The following is a 19,785-nucleotide window of genomic DNA, read 5'->3' as shown; positions in this document are numbered from 1 at the left end:
ATAATAAGAATCACCTTGAAAGAAGCAACTTTGCAATTGCATTTCTGCCTCCAAGAATACAATGATGAAGTGGTGTCTGGCCTCTTGAATCTGGAGCATTTATGTTTGCCCCATACTGGAAGAGGAGCTCTATCATGCCTATGTCTGCAGTTTGACAAGCAAGGTGAAGCAAGGAACAACCATCAAAACACTCTTCTACATTCCTGTCCTGGCTTGCATCTACTGATTTCATAGAGCTCTCTGTAAAGTCCTTGTCCAAAGAATCCTCCTCTAAGCAGCTAGAGTTGCACTCAAGATTTGACTGCTCTTGCAACAACATTGTTTTTTCCTGAGTCAAAGATGTGCTAAAAGATGTTTGCCCATGCACAGCATTGACATCTGTCTCAGAGTTAACAATGTAATGATATACTGCTTTTTTGTCATTGGTACGGACACTGTCCCACATTTGCTGGGCCACTGAAAGGAGATCTAGATCATTTGTGGCCTTGCGAACAAAAAGCTTTTCTGCATACTGCAGATGTGAAAGGAAAACTTCAATTCAATGCTCCTGAGTAGCCAATCAAAGATAGAGAAACCTGACTAAGCAAACATTTCCAAACAAGCAACACACATAAGAGCAGCTAGCAAAGCGGATCTGTTTGTTTGTTTATCCTGGGGCCTGGATCTTTGGGGTGTAGCTACCATTGCTACATTCCTCACCCCATAGTTGTCAAAGTAACTAAGTGATTCTAGGTGAAATGAAGGTGATGCAAACATGGAAGCAAAGAAAGAAATGGAAGGCAAGACATCAGATGGCAACTTTCAGAATGCACTGCAGACCAAGAAAGGACTGGTTGGCCAGTCAAACCTTGTTTGATTTGGCTGAAATTTGGTGTGATGAGGCAAGAAAAAAAAAAGAAATGTGTGTATGTATTCTGTTTTGCATTCTTGTAGTAGGATCCCAAATTGTTGTTTTTGGGTAGCTTTGTTGATAGTTTGGGACCAGGGGTATTTTCGTCATTTTATAAGCCAGATTTTTGGTCAGGGGCAGTTGGGTGCATTTCTGTTGGGTTTTGGTCTCTTGGATCTTTTTGTAACAAAAGTTATCTTTTAGGGGTTCATTTGAAGTTAGTTTTATTCTTTAGGAGTTGTTGGTGAGAGGGAAACATTCTGGGGGCTTATGTGTAAATATTTTAACTAGCTTGTCCAACAAGCCAGTGAGTCTTATAAAAGAGAAGGGGGCTGTTTCTGTAGGGGTCTTTTTGGTTCTTTCTCTCTTGTTTGAGCTGTAGCTCAGCCCCAGCTAGGGTTTTCAAGCATTGGGAGCTTGGGTTTTGAGGAGTCGACCCATTTTGGCACCTTCCAATCCCTCCATCGCTGCGTGTTCGCACGGGAGGCCAGCATGCTGCCATTGTTACTGTAGCGGAACTGTTCCATGAGGAGTTTTACTTTAGGTTCAGGTCTGAAATCCCTAAAATTCCAACTTATTTTGTTGTTTTCAGCTTGGTATTTCTTGTGCTTATTGCTGTATACTTGAGGTACTACATGTAACTTGTCCTTCTGTCCACATTAAGTGGTATCAGAGGAAGTTCTTTCCTTGGCTTTGTTTCAAAGTTCATCTCCTTCTTGTGTTTTCTATATTATCATGGCTGCAAGGGGTGGTAGAAGACTACAACATGTCACTGTAGAGGTTTTCCAAGAGGCTATAAGAGGAGTGCAAGAACAGATTAAACATCTTGCTCAACTTGTAGCTCAAAATGCTGCTAGGTATGGTGACGTAGCGAATGATTTGGGGCTAAGAAGAAGAAGACAAGCTCCTAGAGTTGATGATCAACTCACTGACATTATTAGTGAAGAATCAAGTGAAGACATTGAGCAACCTGAAGGTGATCAGCATGGAAGGAATAACAACCAGCGGTGGGAAGACCAAATAGTGCAAGTTTTACAATCCAATCAAGGTCATGGTGTTCAACTTCATATTTCCAAGTTTGATGGTGAATTGGAACCTAAAGAGCTTCTAGACTGGTTGGACAATATTGAAAATTATTTTGATTGGAAAGAAATGAATGAAGAAAGAAAAGTGAAGCTTGTGACTGCCAAGATGCGTGGGACAGCCTTAGATTGGTGGAAAAATTACCAAAGGGACAGAGAAAGGATGGGGAAAAGAAAGGTTAGTTCTTGGGGAAGAATGAAAGGGAAGCTCAAAGCCCAATTTTTACCACTAGACTATGAGCAAACTCTTTACCAAAGGGTGCAGAATTTAAGGCAATGGGAAAAGAGTGTGAAGGAGTACACAAAAGAGTTTAATAGATTAACTCTTCAGAGTAATATGTCAGAAACTGAACAACAAAAAGTTAGTAGATATATCAATGGTTTGAGGTTGCCAAAACAAGATCAAGTCAGCCTACATTGCCCGTATAAGGTAAAGGATGCATATCAGCTAGCTCTAAAGGTTGAAGCTCAACCGAGTCGGAGCTTAGGGCAGAGGCTAAGTGCTCTCCAAGCTTCATCAATAGGTCGAAGTGTTGGGGCTGGTAGGGGTCGTGTGATCAACCAAACACGACCTACAGTCCAAGGGACTTCAAATGCGACAAAGAGCAGTCAAGGGCAGCCTACTATTAGATGTTTCAGGTGTATGGAGTTGGGACATCGTTCAAATGAATGCCCTAAGAGAAGGATTGAAGGGCAAACACATTTGGTTGATGAAGTCACTGATGAACAACAAGGTGATATGGGCCATGTTAAGGATGAGCAAGTGGCTGAAACTACTGAAGCTAATGCTTTAGAGGAAGAAAACTTGGATGGGGATATTGAGGGTGAAGCTCTAGTGATACGACACTCTATGGTTGCACCTCAAGAACCACTACCGGGGGACTGGTTGAGAAAGAATATCTTTAGAACACGTTGTACAGCGGGTGGGAAGTTGTGTAACCTGATTATTGACAGTGGGAGTAGTGAGAATCTTGTTTCTCAAGAGATGGTGGATAAATTACAGCTCAAGATTGTTCAACACCCCCGACCATATCGTATTCTGTGGTTCAACAAAGGAAATGAGGTAAGAGTTTCTTCTAAATGCCTAGTTAATTTTTCTATTGGTAATACATTTGAAGAATCGGTATGGTGTGATGTTGTCCCAATGGATGCATGCCATATTCTCTTGGGTCGCCCATGGCAATATGATCGCAAGACCATTCATTATGGGGACAAGAACACATACAACTTTGTGAAAGACAATAAGAAGATAACTCTTAAACCAATGCAACTTGATTCATTTCCAAAGAAGGAAACAAAGCCAACCACTACTCTCTTCACCTCAAATAAATTGGCTCAAGAAGATGGGAATTTGGATGTTGTTTACGTGCTGGTTACAAAAGAAGTTAGCAAAGAAACATCTGTTCCAGAGTTGGTGAAGAAGCTACTTCATGAGTATGCTGATGTGATGCCTGAAGAACTACCCAATGGCCTTCCTCCCCTAAGAGATGTACAACATCATATAGATTTAATGCCGGGAGCAGCATTGCCTAACCTACTCCACTATAGAATGAGCCCTAAGGAGCATGAGGAGCTCCAAAGACAAGTAACAGAGTTGTTGAAGAAGGGGCTGATCCGTGAGAGCTTAAGCCCATGTGCTGTACCAGCTTTGCTCACACCAAAGAAAGATGGTAGTTGGCGTATGTGTGTTGACAGTCGTGCCATTAACAAGATTACAGTTAAATACAGGTTTCCCATACCCCGCCTTGATGACATGTTAGACACATTGGCTGGTTCACAAGTCTTTTCAAAGATAGATCTGAAGAGTGGATACCATCAAATTCGTATCCGAGAGGGGGATGAGTGGAAGACTGCATTCAAGACTAAGGAAGGTCTTTATGAATGGCTGGTTATGCCATTTGGATTGTCTAATGCTCCTAGCACCTTTATGAGGTTCATGAGCCAAGTTTTAAGGCCATTCAGGGGGAAGTTTGTGGTAGTTTATTTTGATGACATACTCATCCACAACAAAGATCATGACAGCCACTTAGAACACTTGAGAGCAATCCTAGAAGTCTTGAGACAAAATCAGCTATATATAAATTTGAAGAAGTGTAATTTTATGACAGATCGGTTGGTGTTTTGGGGGTATGTTGTTTCAGTCAAGGGGATTGAGGTGGATAAAAAAAAAGTTCAAGCTATTCAAGAGTGGCCAACACCAAAGACCTCAAATGAAATTCATAGTTTCCATGGGCTAGCAACATTTTATCGTCAGTTTATAAAGAATTTCAGCACTATTGTGGCACTCATTATCGAATGCTTGAAAGGAGGTGAGTTTACTTGGACTCTTGCAGCTGAGAAAAGCTTCCAAGAGCTAAAGGTGAGGATGACGAAGGCTCCGGTATTGGCTTTACCTGATTTTAACAAGCTCTTTGAAATTGAATGTGATGCATCCCATATTGGGATTGGAGCTTTCCTTAGCCAATAAGGCCGTCCAATTGCTTACTTTAGTGAGAAACTCAATGATGCTAGAAGGAGGTATTCCACTTATGATGTTGAGTTTTATGCCATTGTGCAAGCGTTGAAGTTTTGGAGGCATTATCTTATCCAACGGGAGTTTGTGTTGTATTCAGACCATGAAGCATTGAAACACCTTAACTCCCAACAGAAGATAAGGGGAAGACATGCTAAATGGGTTGACTTTCTACAAGAATATAATTTTGTTTTGAAGCATAAGGCTGGACAGCAAAACTAGGTAGCTGATGCTCTTAGTAGGAGAGTTCACTTGGTGTCAACAATGTCTATAATGTTGTGGGATTCAGCTCCATCAAAGACCAATACCAAGATGACCCTTATTTTGGCCCTATTTGTAGAAGCTATACAGCAGGCAACAAGGATATTCACGCCAAGTTTGTGTGGAACGATGGTTACTTATTCACGGGCAATAGGTTGTGTATTCCATCAGGATCCTTGAGGGCATTACTCATTGCTGATTTGCATTGCAAGGGACATTTTGGTCGCATGAGGACACTTGAAATGATCTCCAAACGATACTTTTGGCCAAGGCTACAAAAGGATGTGTTATATTATGTTGATAGATGTCACAAGTGCCAAACATCTAAGGGGCAGCATCAAAATACAGGTTTGTATCTTCCCTTACCCATACCAAAAGCACCATGGACTGATATTACTATGGATTTTGTGTTGGGGTTGCCAAGAACAGCTAGGGGTAATGACTCTATTTTTGTTGTAGTTGATCGTTTCTCTAAAATGACCCACTTTATTGGTTGCCAAAAGACTTATGATGCTTCTCATGTAGCTAACTTGTTTTTCAAAGAAGTTGTTCGGTTGCATGGATTGCCAAGTTCTATCACATCAGATCGTGACACAAGATTCCTTAGCCACTTATGGAGAGCTTTATGGAAGCGTATGGGTACTACCCTACAATATAGCAGTACATTTCACCCACAAACAAATGGACAAACTGAAATGGTTAACCGAAGCCTAGGCAACTTGTTGAGGAGCCTAGTTGGAGACTACTTAAAGCAATGGGATCTTATCCTACCACAAGCTGAATTTGCCTTCAACGATTCAATTAATAGGTCTATAGGGAAGACTCCTTTTGAGGTTGTGTACGGTCGGTCACCTAAAAGTGTTGTTGATCTAGCTCCTGTAACAGGATTGCGGCGAGTGAGTGATGATGCCGAAGCTTTAGCTGAATCCATTCGAGAGATTCAAGAGAATGTACGATAGAAGCTGAAAGAAAGCAATCAAAGGTATAAAGAAGCTAAGGATAAGCATCGTTGGATGAAAGAGTTTCATGAAGGCGATTTAGTCATGGTTTATTTGCGGCTTGAGAGGTTTCCTGTTGGGACTTACCATAAGTTGAAGCAGAAAAAGATTGGTCCATGTCAAGTGCTGAGACGGTTTGGTGACAATGCATATGAAATTGAGCTACCAATTGATTTGTCCATTTCACCCATTTTTAATGTAGCGGACCTCTTTGATTACCATGGGAACCTAGAACCAGTAACAAAGGATGGGTGAGGACAAGCACAAAGGACCAATAGTTCTAATGAGTTTGAACAAGTAGAGGGTGTAGAAGATGTTCGAGTCACCAACACTCGAAATGGGGCCTATTTTAGGTTCTTGGTCAAGTGGAAAGGGAAACCATCAATTGAGAACTCTTGGATTAGTGAAGAGGAGTTTATGAAGCTAGATGGAAACATGCGCAAGGCTGCTAAAATTGTTGCTTGCATGGGGTCGGGCTCTTTTTAACCCGGTAGGAATGATGAGGTAAGAAAAAAAAAGAAAAAAAGAAAAAAAGAAAAAAAAGATAAAAAAGAAAAAAAGAAAAAAAAAAAGAGAAAAAAAAAGAAAAAAAGAAGAAATGTGTGTATGTATTCTGTTTTGCATTTTTGTAGTAGGATCCCAATTGTTGTTTTTGGGTAGTTTTGTTGATAGTTTGGAACCAGGGGTATTTTCGTCATTTTATAAGACAGATTTTTGGTCAGGGGCAGTTGGGTTTTTGTCTCTTGGGTCTTTTTGTAACAAAACTTATCTTTTAGGGGTTCATTTGAAGTTAGTTTTATTCTTAAGGAGTTGTCGGTGAGAGGGAAACATTCTGGGGGCTTATGTGTAAATATTTTAACTAGCTTGTCCAGCAAGCCAGTGAGTCTTATAAAAGAGAAGGGGGTTGTTTCTGTAGTGCTCTTTTTGGTTCTTTCTCTCTTGTTTGAGCTGTAACTCAGCCCCAGCTAGGGTTTTCAAGCATTGGGAGCTTGGGTTTTGAGGAGTCGACCCATTTTGGCACCTTCCAATCCCTCCATCGCTGCGTGTCCGTGCGGGAAGCCAGCTTGCTGCCATTATTAGTGTAGCGGAAATGTTCCAGGAGGAGTTTTACTTCAGGTTCAGGTCTGAAATCCCTAAAAATCCAACTTATTTTGTTGTTTTCAGCTTGGTATTTCTTGTGCTTATTGCTGTATACTTGAGGTACTGCATGTAACTTGTCCTTCTGTCCACATCATGGTGACATTAAAGTACACTTGCAGTATTAAAATACTGTAGATTTTCAGCACAATCTGACCTATTGAAGTGCACCAACTAAAGGGTTCACTGTATAATCTTCCTAACCTCCATGGAATTTGTAGGCTAGAAACAATTTCCTTCACCTATCACAGTTGCCCCACCTGCAACTCCTTCAAACCCTTCTCTTCCCTCTCCCATCTCTTTCCTTTATGTTGCTCCTTATCAGCAAAATAAAGATATTCCTGAATCACTTCTGCAACTAGAACCTACCCTCTGGCACCTTTTCCTTTTGGGATACAAATTATTTAAATCCTTTCCCAAATAACTCAGTTAACTCTAGAAATCTTCCTTTTCTATTAGACCTTTGGATTACTAAATATCTCCTCTCTCCTTACTATGTCAACTGCTTTCACTCTGGGTTTCAATAAGACTGTAAAACTTTTCATAGAACAACCAAGTCAATTTGCCCATCAATTACCCATCTATATAATCTTCAAAGCTACTCTATCTCTAGTCCAAAAGTCTTCAAAAATAAAGAACCCACAGCATTTTTTATTATCATGTGATAGGCAAATACCACTTAGACTAGGAGGAAAATTCTATAAAATGGTTGTGATGTCAGCTATGTTGTATGGAGCAGAGTGTTGGGCAGTGAAGGAACATGTCCAGAAAATGAGTGATAGAAATGCGAATGCTAAGATGGATGACTAGAAAAACTAGAAGGAATGGGATCAGGAATGAAGTCATCCGTAGGAACCTAGGAGTAGCCTCAATAGGTTATAAAATAAGAGAAGGTGGATTAAGACAGTTTAGTCATGTGCATAGAAGACCATCAACAGCACCAGTTTGAAGAAGCGATCTAAGCTCACATTACCAAGGTCAACATCTGCCAAATCTGATTGCCTCTTATCATTCATAACACCCTTCTTCAAATCTTGATCTTTGACTAGTGGTAGATCTTCCTGTATTTCCTTGTTTTGTCTTGCTTTGACTAAAGTCTTCCTTTTACACTTTCTCTTATATTTACTGCAAGGACCAGCCCCAAAGAGCCCCTCTTTCAGCCGGGAGAAAACTTTGGTCACATGTACCAACTGGCCAGTGTTGGAAATCCTTACATTTTTCAGCGTTAGAGAAGTTCCACTGATACCTCCGTTCTCCTTTGTCAAACCTGCCTTAACTTCTTTGACCTTCTTCCACCCCAAATCTTCCCCATAGAGCACCCCAACCTTAAGCCATGCATGAGTGTGACAAGCATGGTTTAAATGTCCCTAAATTTCCTACGATTTTCATGATGTATTTCCATTTCCATGGGTAGTGTGACATGAAATCTTACTGGAATCGATATACTCAGTGAACACTACCAGCATTATGTGGAGTACAAAAGATAGTTTCCATGACATATTTCCATTTCCATGGGTAACAATATGAAATTTTATTGGAATTGACATATTCCCCAATGAACACTACCAGCACTATGTGGAGTACAAGAGATGGTATTATAACATAAGTTGGTCACAATATTCTAGATATGTAGAGTAGCAATGTTATTGCATGCCTAACAAGATTACCACTTTGAGCCAGCTCGATATTCATTTCAAACATCAAATTAAAACTTAATTTTTGTTTGTCTAATAGATTATTTGATTGATCTTTTAGAACCATTTGCATTTTCTGTAAGTTTAAATTTTGCTTTAACTCATTCTATCATGTACTTTTTAATCCTAACGTTTGTTGGACAACTTTAAAACATATTCTCTTGTCAACAACCTTAGTTTATTAGTTTTCTTTAAGAATTTAGAACAAAATAATGTAAAAAGGTGTGCCTATGCTTCTTTATCATCTCATAAAATATCATTCTATATTTTTGCATATTTTACAATGTTTCCACCATGTCTATAATTTTTACAATGTTTCCATATGATATTTTCGACATGTTTCCCATATTTGGACAACCAACATTTCCACAGTCACTGATATTTTAAACCTTTTTTATATTAGCAGAAAAAATGAATTTATTATATTTGGTTATAGATAAGGATAGTACAACTTGATGATAGGAATGTCATCCCCAACAATCAAAATCAAGTTTACATAGGAATACCAAAAAAAAATCAAGTTTACATAGAAGCCCAAAACAGTTGTTACCTCATAACCCCTTGTTTGGCAAGAGAATCAGCTAACCCATTTGCACTCCTTACCCACTTGAATTCAGCCATAGTTGTCAAGGCGACGCCTAGGTGTGTAGGCGCTTTTTGGGTCTCGCCTCGCCCAAACACCATATGGTTATATATGATTATATATAACCTGTGTTAAGTTTTGCATATTTAATATTCTTTTATATTATAAGTCCATAATATAAGCATAGACATGATGCACCGAATCATTTTTTTTTATTTTTCATGTTATAGTAAGTTTTTTATTAATTCCTTATCTTCTTAATTGAGAGATATGATATTTGAAGAGAGTTCGAGAGAGATCCTCTTCAAGGTGTCTCTGAACAAGAAAGGGAAATCAATCACATACACTGATACGAGGTATGCTTTTCTTCTTCTTCTTCTTCTGGAACAAAAAACAGGGGCTCCGCCCCTTATTTTTCTTTTTTTTCTGAGCAAAAACAGGGGCTTCACCCCTTCTTTTTTTGGAACAAAAACAGGGGCTCCGCCCCTTCTTTCCTCCTCTTTTTCTCTTCGTCTTCTACTTCTGGAACAAAAAACATGGGGTTCTGCCCTTCGTCTTCTATCTTTTCTGGAAGAAAGATAGGGGCTCTGCCCTTCTGATAATTCTATTTCAATGGCAAAAATAGGGGTTCATCCCCTTTTTATTTTATTTTTTTTAGACATTAAGCGACGCCTAGGCACCCGCCTAGGCGACTAGGCAACTAAGCGCTCCCCTGTCGCTTAGGTTCGCCTTGGCGCCTTGAAAACTATGAATTCAGCATTTATGTCTTTTGCAATCCTTTCCACTTCCCTTTAAACATGTTTGAGAGTCCATGGGGGTATGTCTATTATAATTTTCCCATGAAATAATTACTTTTGGATCCCCTGCCACCTACACCTGCCCAGTTGCTTTGCTAATCAAAGGCCTTGCAACAAAGCCATCTGAATGAGCTTCCCAAACCAATATATATATATATATATATATATATATATATATATATATTGAAGGAAGGTTGTCAGGCTAGAGTCCTCTCCTTTCAGACAAGTGGCATCCTATTAATTCAAGAAATAGGATTCAAAAAGTGGGTAGTTTCACTCCTAAACATTCTCAATAGACAATTATTTATTAGCTTAACACATGTTTATCCATAAAATTTAATTAAACAACATCCTAGAAGTGGGCTCATCCACTCCTAAGAAACTGTCAAAGTGGTTACTTTCAGTCACAAACAAATTTTAATTAAGAGCCCTACGGTTCAAAAACTGATTGTGCATTAAAGTTATGTAAATTACCAGAATTTAGTGTAAATAGAAAATCTATTATAACAACAATACTCAGTAATTAAATACTGATTATTAATAAGAATATAAGAAAATAATCATCATCATTACTAATTAAAAATAATATTACAATACAAATAATCTTTAAAAAATACAGAAATAATAAAAAGTTAAGACATTTTTTGCTTAAACAAAATAAAAATTATCAAAAAATACTAGCCCCGTACTTAGTATGGGGTCATTCTCTAGTTAGCCCTGAAAATAAAGACAAAATCCTACTCTCAGAAGTTCTGATTATCCCTTCTATCCTATCATACCCAGGTTACCAAAGGAGCTCCCATCAAAATTCAATTTTACTTTGTTGACTTCTGGGGGTTTCCACTCCACTCTTATTCTTTCTTTCTCTCTTGAGGACTGTGCTACATTGCAAGGATCAAAATATTGCTACACACCCCTATACTCGGTGTTTAGGGGTTAGACGGGCCTTAAACCAACCCCTCTGAACCAGTTTGAAAGGGAAAAGAACTAAAAAAAAAGGCGGTCTTCGATACAGGTTTTGAACCTTGCTACCTTGGTCCAAGCTCTTAAGATGTCAGTGACTGAGAAGAGTTCAGCCTGTGTGGAGTTTCCTAGCCCAATATGGCCGGAATAAACTCTATGGTTTGTTAAGGCTCTACCAATTCCTGAATTCCCTAGAACGCCAAGACTAAGCCCATCAAAGTACATCTATACTTAATCAGTTGGTGGAGGGAACCAATCAATAGCTCCCTTATTTCTTCTAGTCATTCATGGTAAACAATGAGAATTTATCAAATATTTGAAACCAGTAAACCACTCTACAAATATGCTCAGTTAATGTTGCTGGAGTCTGCATTTTTGTTGGAGAAGATTCTTAAATAGTCCATAAAATAGATGCTCCCATGCATCTCCAAAGGATCTTGTCACTTTCCTTTGTGGACCGAAGGATGGACAAGAAAGGTTATCAGAAGGATGTTAATAGCCATGTTGTTTTTACTTTCAGTCATATTCTCTAAAATATGGCCATGTAACATAATAAAGGATAATTTGGGGCTCCTTCATTTCTTCTACAAGTAGTTAAAGATTGAATAGGGCATAGGTCATCATCATCATCATCATCATCATCTAATCCTTGTCCAAACTCTATAGGGTCAGCTACATGAATCCGGAGTAGAAAAGAACTTACAAAAAGGACCCTCAAAATTAGGCTTTCTCAACAGGGACAAGATTCAAATTATGGTTTCCCCCTACAGTTTCATTGTATAGTTCCTAACCTTAATCCCCTGACAATAAGTACAACTTTGTATATCTCCTTTGTTCTTTGTTTCAATGATTGAATAAAATAAACTAAATCATCCATAATAAGCCTGTTCACCCAAACATTTCCACACTTCTAGCAAAATGCCATCTAAGAGCTATCCCTGTCTTCATCTTTCTAAGGGTTTTCCTCTCTTCGTCTGCCTTCATCTTCTTGCATTGTTATCTATTTATGTACAATATGAATTTAGGTAAGGCTTTTAGTCATATTCTCTAAACTATGGCACTGTAACAATCAAGGACAGTTTGGTATTCTTTCATGTTACTGCAGGGATATAGTAACTACATATTCAGTAGGAGCATAAGCTTGATTAATAAAATGGGCTAATTGTAAAAGAACATTTGTTGATATGCCTCAAAATTAGTCTGTTTAAATAGGACCAAGATTCAAATGATGGTTCCCCCCATGGTATCATTGTAAAGCTTATAATATTAATCCCACAATAAATAGTGATTTTCTTAATTTCTTCAATTTTTGATAAATAACTAGTAATTTACATGACCTTTGCAGAAAAAGGAATCAACTACTACATAAAGGATTAGAAAGACATGATGATGCACCAATAGCAACATAAATAAACAAATAACATATACCTAGCCCAATAACATCTGATAAAAAATGTAAAAAACAGGATATCAATTCTCACAATGTCATCCTGTGGAATTTTGATGTCCATCTGATTCAAGTCCATAATTTGTTCAAGGACCAAAACCCAATCTGAAATGCACAAAGAAATGTCTCTACATATTTCATGTATCCTTCCCAATACCCGAAATTATAGCAAAGGATGTAATTCTCCAAAAGATTGCAACACTTGGCACTAAACCCATCTCTAAGTCAATGCTGCATAGGAAGAATAGAAAATGGAAGCTACCAATTAACCATTATTTTGTTGGTTCCAAAAACATGTATTGTTTTTTGAAACAAAACCAACTTGTGTTTCCCTTTGGAAACAAAAACAGAGTTCAAGAACATGTTTTTCTATTTTGCTGATGTGACAATTTCAAAAACAAATGAAAACAAAAGCAGCCATGTTATAGAACATCCCCAAGCTTTCCAGTTCCACACCAATGATCTTCCCCAAACCTTACATTTTCACTATTTCCAACTTGCAACTTAATCATTTCATTCTTTATTAAATTCTTTGATCTTCACTCATATTTTTACCCTTCTTCCTCATCCTTGCAAGGTTGTATAAATCTTTTTCACCCTTTTTTGTACCCACCTTCTTGTAAAATTCATCATAGGCCTTAAGCTTCACCTATCTATGCTAATTGCATTTTGAAAAATTCATGTAAAATTCTTAAGACAATTATTGTTTTACCTTTTGATTCACAAGGAACTTCTTTAATATAACTTGTCTTCTACAGACTACAAGTTGTAGAAAACATGTAGGTTAAACCAAATCTGAATTCCACCTTGCATATTCAATGGCATTTCTTGCTCTGCCATACCTGCCACTGTTTCTATTTTCACATAAAAACTTGGATAGTAGAATAGCATACACATGTTTGCAAGTCTCCATGTGTGTGCATTTCCATGTTAATATGTTTCAACATGTGCTCCACCCAGAGTGCAACCGCTCCTACCAGTCATAGTTTATTCTTATCTCCGCTAAAAGGTAATGACCCCTTGAATACTATGTATACAAGGGGAAAGGAGAATTTCATTGCTTACTTCTAGCTGCCCTTCAACAAATCCAACCTGCTTAAACAAGAAAGGATCTGCTACGATCCCCAGATATTGGATATTGTCTCAAGCATGGAGGCAGAAACGGAAATACATCTATTTATTTCTTGAGGTCCAAGACAGGGATATAACATTACAAGTTTATATATCAAAAAATTAAAAAAACAGTACTAGTTTCACATTTAATATACTTATCCAGGCTCTTATGCCTAATTATTTAATCTACTATCATTTCTCAATGCATACATATATAACCAAATTTATATTTTATAGACATTTTCATCATGTATAGATTTTTTATAGAATCATTTGTTAAAATATACAATTTTAATATTTTAGAATGAGTATCCATGCAGCTTCCTATGTCATATTGTCTACTACCATGTCTAACACTGGCATGCTGAACATGCATGGGTATCCAAGTATCATAAGGGACATAAGACTCTTTTACATACTAAAGCAACATATTTCTATCTTCATAACCTTTCAGCAGCTCATCAAACATAACCAATGAAGTTGTATTTCTTTTTTAAATAGTTATTAGCAGTACTCGATTATTATATTTTAATCAGTTAACTTAAACATGTGTTCACCAATATAGAAAATATTTTTTTTTTGTTGCTTTCACTGATACCACAAGTATAAACTACTATAATGATTTAAAACATCAGCAACAAGAAATGAGTACAAGACAATTCCTTAGCTTCAGTTGAAAACAAAATTAACATGTTAGGAGTACATTTTGTCAAGTGAACCATGGTGCATCATTTATAAACGATTGATAGAGAAAAGCTTTAAATTGAAATGGCTATGAGACCTGTAGCACTTATTAGACAAATACCTTTGCATGAATGAATTTCTCTTTTATTGAAATAGGGTCAACAGGGCTAGGCTTGTTCATAAGAAGCTGTTGGTGTCCAACGGATTTGGAGCAACTGCACCAATAGCAAATTTCAGCAGTATATAGTTAATTACTTACAATACACAAACTAAAGGAGGTTATTCAAATTCTACAACGAAGAAACCATATTTGCTTAGCTATTATCCAGATATGTATTCTATACCCTGTAGAGCACTCATCAGCTTGAAAGGAACTTTGTGATTGCAATAACTCCTCCCATATTGAGTTTGCAAATGTATTTCCCAGTGACTGAAACAAAGCTATAACAGAAGGCTCCCAGATTTTCACATCAAGTGTCAATGATCTTACCTGCAGCAAAGAGTTAACCATGAAAGAAACACAAATGAGCATGGGAAAGAATATGAATTGCAAACATACATAAAAGGTAAACCACTAAAGCAATGTAAATGAGAATAGAAAAAAGAGTGAAGTACATAAGTTCCCATATCTAATATACATAAATCAAGGCAAAGCCATTAGACAAGGGAGCTTCTCCATCAAATGCGTAGCTAGCCTTCAATTCATAAAAAAGAATAAATAAATTTTATTTAGAAAAATTTAAATTTTACGCAGAGCAGGTTGGGTCCTACTCTAGCTCTCTAATTGTGTACCTCATACAAGTTAGAAAGTTGGATCATATTCTTTAATAAAAAATCAAATCTAATTTTAGTTTCCTAACCCACATAAAAAACTCAGCGTAAAAGGCTTTGAGGAGATTGCATTGGTGTTGGTCCCATTCTTCTAGATAAAGTGAATTGTTCAAAATCTAATGAAAAACTAAGCCTGAATGTTTCAAGAATTGTTAGTGTCCTAACCAACAGCATCTGTAAGAAAAAATGATTTGTTGCAAGTTGAAGGGGCTAGAAGGATTAGGGTAGACCAAAAAGGACATGGATTGAAGTAGTAAGAACTGATTTAGGTTCCCATAGTTTAGCAATGGATATGCATTAAACGGAACAGAGTGGTGAAACAGGATTCGTGATTCCAACCCTATAGAGTTGGAATATGGCTACGATGATGATGATACTTGTGCCTGAAGCCTAAAATTGCATCATGGAAAATTTCTTCTTCAGACAGACAAAAAAGCATATAATAGTATTTTTTTGGTAAGTAATGAAAGTTTTATTAATATCAAAAGGGAGTTACAGTGACATCTTTCAAACTGAAGCGTGAGGTGCGGCCCCCATTACAAAAACAGAATTACATTTGAGCCACAAACAATTCAGACTTATGCACCCCCTGTTTTGCAAAAAATCACCCAACCGATTTGCTGACCTCCATTTCCAATGAACAATAATTGTTATATCTCTAATTAGCTATTTAAATATTTTCATAAAATCCCTATACTTCCAAATCACTGTTTCTGGTTCCTTCAGCCACCCTAGTACCACCTTTGAGTCATCCTTAATTACCAATCTGTCAAAGCATATAATAGTATCAACAAAACTAAAGTAGGAAACATAAACAAACTATAATAAGTTCTTATTGGACAATTACCAAAACCTTGAGTTAATGGTGAACATAATTCAGAAAAAACAACCAAGTATGTAAAACCAAATATGCAAATTGAAACAAAACCAGTTTATTCCTCTTCACCAACAGTTTATTGTACTTGACAGTAAGGCATGTGGCACCAAAAAAGTAACAAATGGTAATTTTTTAGAACTTACCTTAGATATATGTACACCAAGGTTACGATGAACACCGGAACACTCAATGCAGACAAGAATACCAAGATTTAAAGAAGCCCAATCTGGATCTGGGGCACCACAATCAGCACATTTATCATTCCCACATACTCTTCTTAGCACATCAATTGGCTTCTCAGTTTTCACACCAAGTCGTTGCTGCTGAGAACTTCTAGCAGTAACTAAGCTCCTCTCAGATGTGCATTCATCAATTGCTAAGTAATCAAAATCAGAGCTTTCTAACGAACTACTCTCACTGGTACCCATAGGACTAGAAGGTAGATACTGAAATATGAATGGAAATCAGAACTATGATGACAAACATAGGGAAACTAAAAATTATAAAAAAAAAATAAACGACAATAATGCACAAATTCTTATTATTTACCTGCTCAGTTAACTGGGAACTCAGCAACGAAGCAATAACTCCTGTTATCTTTTCAACCCAGTCCATTTGATCCAGTGTACTCTCTGCCTATATTCACAAGAAAACATAAATTTAACTGGAACCTTCCATTAAAAGATAATATAATTCCCCAATTTGCAATGCAACAAGGATTTGGTGGAAGCTTTATTTGACAGTGACTTGAAGCACTTAATCAAAAGAAACCAGAAGTACTTTACACCTTTGCTGACCTCTAAATTTGTACCTGCAAGGTATAGGTCTTTGTCGGAGAAATAATTCTGAAGCAGAATCTCAAATCTGATTGGTCTGCATCAACTTTTATTGTTGATGTCAACAGGTTCACAGTATGATGGGCCACGGGCTTCTCTTCATTTACACCTCCATGGTAATGGGAAGAAAGCCAACGACTAAGCAATCCAGAACCAAGTTCAGAGGAATTCCGCTGACTGGAGAGTTGATTGCCAGCTCCCTAAACAATATATCAGTCAACCTTAAAAGGCAGGAATAAATCTAAATGGGGGGGGGGGGGTTCCAGCTAATGGCTTACAGATGGTTTGGTCTTGCGATAGTAGTACAACATTCCACGGCTATCAAGAACGAAAAACCTTCTTTTCCAGTCACCCCTTAGGTTTGAGGAACGCTTTGAGAGATAACCTTGTCGAATTGTTTGAACCTATAACATCATGTATTCTTTCAGATATAGAAGAGAAGTTTTGAGATGGAGAAGATGCAGAGAAACCAATTTTTTCTGTTAACAAAGTAACTCAAATTTCATTAGAAAAAGAAGATACCTACCTATGATGCCCAGATATAGATACTGACATGGACATGGATACAGTAAAATGTGTGTCAACTCTCCATTTCCTAAGAATCAGGACACAGGGATATGTAGAAGTACTTCAATGACCCATCAATCAATGACCAAAAAGAGGGGGAAGGGGGGAGGGGAGACCTTAGGTAACTTAGTTGAGCTATCTTGAGATCCAACTGGATTGGACAGGAAGATATGATGCCCGTAATTTGGTCCAAAGATTCTTTATGCAGTAAATTTGCATATCAAATTTTTCTATACTCAACCAATAATAACTTCCACATTATATATTATAAAATTAAGTATAAAAGAAATGGTAGAAGACCTTAGGTGACTTAGTTGAGCTATCTTGGGATCCAACTGGATTGGACAGGAAGATATGATGTTCCTGGTTTCGTCCAAAGATTTCTTATTGCAGTAAATTTACATATCATATTTTTATATACTCAACCAAGAAAAACTTACAAATTATATATTATAAAAATGTACAAAAGAAATGGGGGAAGAAATTTCCAACTGAAAACATTTACAAAAATGCCACCCTCACCCAAAATACTAACCCTGTAACCAAGCTACAAGCAAAAGTCAATCTATCATACCTAATTACCCATGAAAACCCCTCAGGGTCCAATCAGAAAGAAAGAAGTGATGCCAAAATAAATTCAGGCAAACAGCAAGAGAATTCATTAAAAAGAAACTGTGATCCTCTCCTTCAAATTCCAGTTGCAGATAACTTGTATTGATAGTGCTTTAAAAGGTTCAAGACTTTCTACCTTTCCATTAGCAGAAGATTGCATGACTGCCTCTATCATTTTGTGTGAACTTCGACCTATAGTTTGTATACCATCTCCGTTTTGTGAACTATGTGTGCCATTTGAAGACATTCGACTTTCCCTATCAATCTGCCTCTTGTATTCCTGCATTCTTTCTGTAAGAGCTGCCTGTTCATAGTTTGACCTTTCCCTTGACTGTTGCACATATGTCAAGACCTTCACAACAAGAAGAAGCCTGGAAGTCATTATTCCTGGAATAGAAGAGAAATAAAGGTATATCTATAGTTCACTTAGTTGTCTGAACATGGTTCACAATTTCGATATCGATGGATATTTCACCATGCAGAGATGGTGAAACTTTAGGGTTTTAATTTCATTAAAATCATGAAAAGATAATTACATGATTAGGAGAGAGAAACAAATTTCAGGGATATTTCACTAAGATATTTGGATTGAAAAATCTAAAAAGTCAAGGAAACTTTCTAAAATCATGGAATTAGTTAATAAGCCTTCAAGGAATCAAAAGAATAAGTACAATTGCACATAGAAGGCTAAAAACCATAGCAACCAACTATACAAATCAAATATATAAGATTAAAAGACTTAAATAGGTATCTTCCTCTCTATCTCCCTTTTAATCTTTTATCTATCTTATCTTTATCACGTATGCCATTTTCTTTCCATTTTGACTTCTGTTTTTTCGGTTACTATATGTTTTGATTAGATTGAGAATCTTCTTTTATAGTTGTTTGATTTATTTTTCTTTTGAATTATTCAAATTTAGTAAGTGAATCATAGCAAAATAGTAAACTAATAATTCAATCACTCAATTGTCATTTGTTCTTTTAGGAACAGGTCTTTAAAAAACTATGATGATTTTAATAAAATATTGGAAATTTTCTAATAATATTCTAAACTTTGAAATCTTAAATGTATATTCTAGCAGTAAAACCTGAAATATCACCAGCATACCAACAATATATCAGAAATATTAGGAAAAAAAGATCCCTGGATAATTTAGTATCTCCCACTTGGAACAAAAAACAGGTGTTAGATGGTCAAAACCTCATGGTATAAGACTAAGAAAATTGCTGAGCCATGGAGTACAAGCAATCTTTACAGGAATAATGTTGCCCAAAGAAGCAATCATCCAGCCCCACGCCTCCCCCCCGCCCCAATGCAGGAGCTGAAGAGGCAAAATTGGAATTTTATGAAATTTTATGTATTTCTGTATTTTTGGACAGTAGGGGTATTTTTGTCATTTTGCAATTTTTCTGTGGGGTCCATTGATAGGGTTTAATTTGTCTAGTTATAGTTTGTTTACGTTTAAAATTTCAGAGTCATTGCATAAGTAGGATTAGAGTTATTGAGTCTTCTTTGAATTGAAATAGGATATGACAGCTTAGTTTGAGTCCTACTAGGATTATTAAGTCTAACAGTTTGACTCCTAGGATTATTATGAGTTTAGAGTCTACAAATATGTATGGACGTTTTACACAAAGGCAATGAAATATATTGAGTTTTCTTCAACTTATGCTAACTATGGTGAGTGATTCCCATGCCCTAGAGTGATTCTAGGTACCCTGTGAGTGATTCCAGGTATTTTCTCTCTTCTTTCTCTCTCTCCCTATTTTCTCTCTTATTCCTCAAGACGCCATTACAGCCATCGACAGCCATAAAACTCTGATCAAGAAGACCATTCGACATTCTCAAAGGACTAGAACTGAGCTGGTCCTACATCACCCCCCGAAAGAAAAAAGAAAATA

At 37.0% G+C, this 19,785-nt stretch overlaps 1 protein-coding gene across 6 annotated transcripts in view; it reads right to left on the bottom strand.

The window, feature by feature from the left end:
* The window catches only part of LOC104592757 (ADP-ribosylation factor GTPase-activating protein AGD3-like), a 125,825-nt gene that overhangs the window by 2,188 nt on the left and 103,852 nt on the right, over positions 1-19,785 (bottom strand). For all 6 annotated transcript variants that reach the window (XM_010252229.3, XM_010252231.3, XM_010252230.3 and 3 more), the window contains 8 exons: positions 18,020-18,235; positions 16,983-17,108; positions 16,680-16,904; positions 16,418-16,504; positions 16,012-16,314; positions 14,505-14,650; positions 14,282-14,375; positions 15-511 (listed from right to left, as the gene is read on the bottom strand). In XM_010252229.3, the coding sequence (XP_010250531.1) occupies positions 15-511; positions 14,282-14,375; positions 14,505-14,650; positions 16,012-16,314; positions 16,418-16,504; positions 16,680-16,904; positions 16,983-17,108; positions 18,020-18,235 (1,694 nt within the window). The remainder of the gene's footprint in view (positions 1-14; positions 512-14,281; positions 14,376-14,504; positions 14,651-16,011; positions 16,315-16,417; positions 16,505-16,679; positions 16,905-16,982; positions 17,109-18,019; positions 18,236-19,785) is intronic.

The sequence above is a fragment of the Nelumbo nucifera genome, chromosome 3 (assembly GCF_055504915.1).
Source record: "Nelumbo nucifera cultivar China Antique chromosome 3, China Antique-T2T, whole genome shotgun sequence".
NCBI classification, from domain to species: domain Eukaryota; kingdom Viridiplantae; phylum Streptophyta; class Magnoliopsida; order Proteales; family Nelumbonaceae; genus Nelumbo; species Nelumbo nucifera.
The sequence above is the reverse complement of the archived record's forward strand: the minus strand, read 5'-3'. Positions and strand labels throughout refer to the sequence as shown.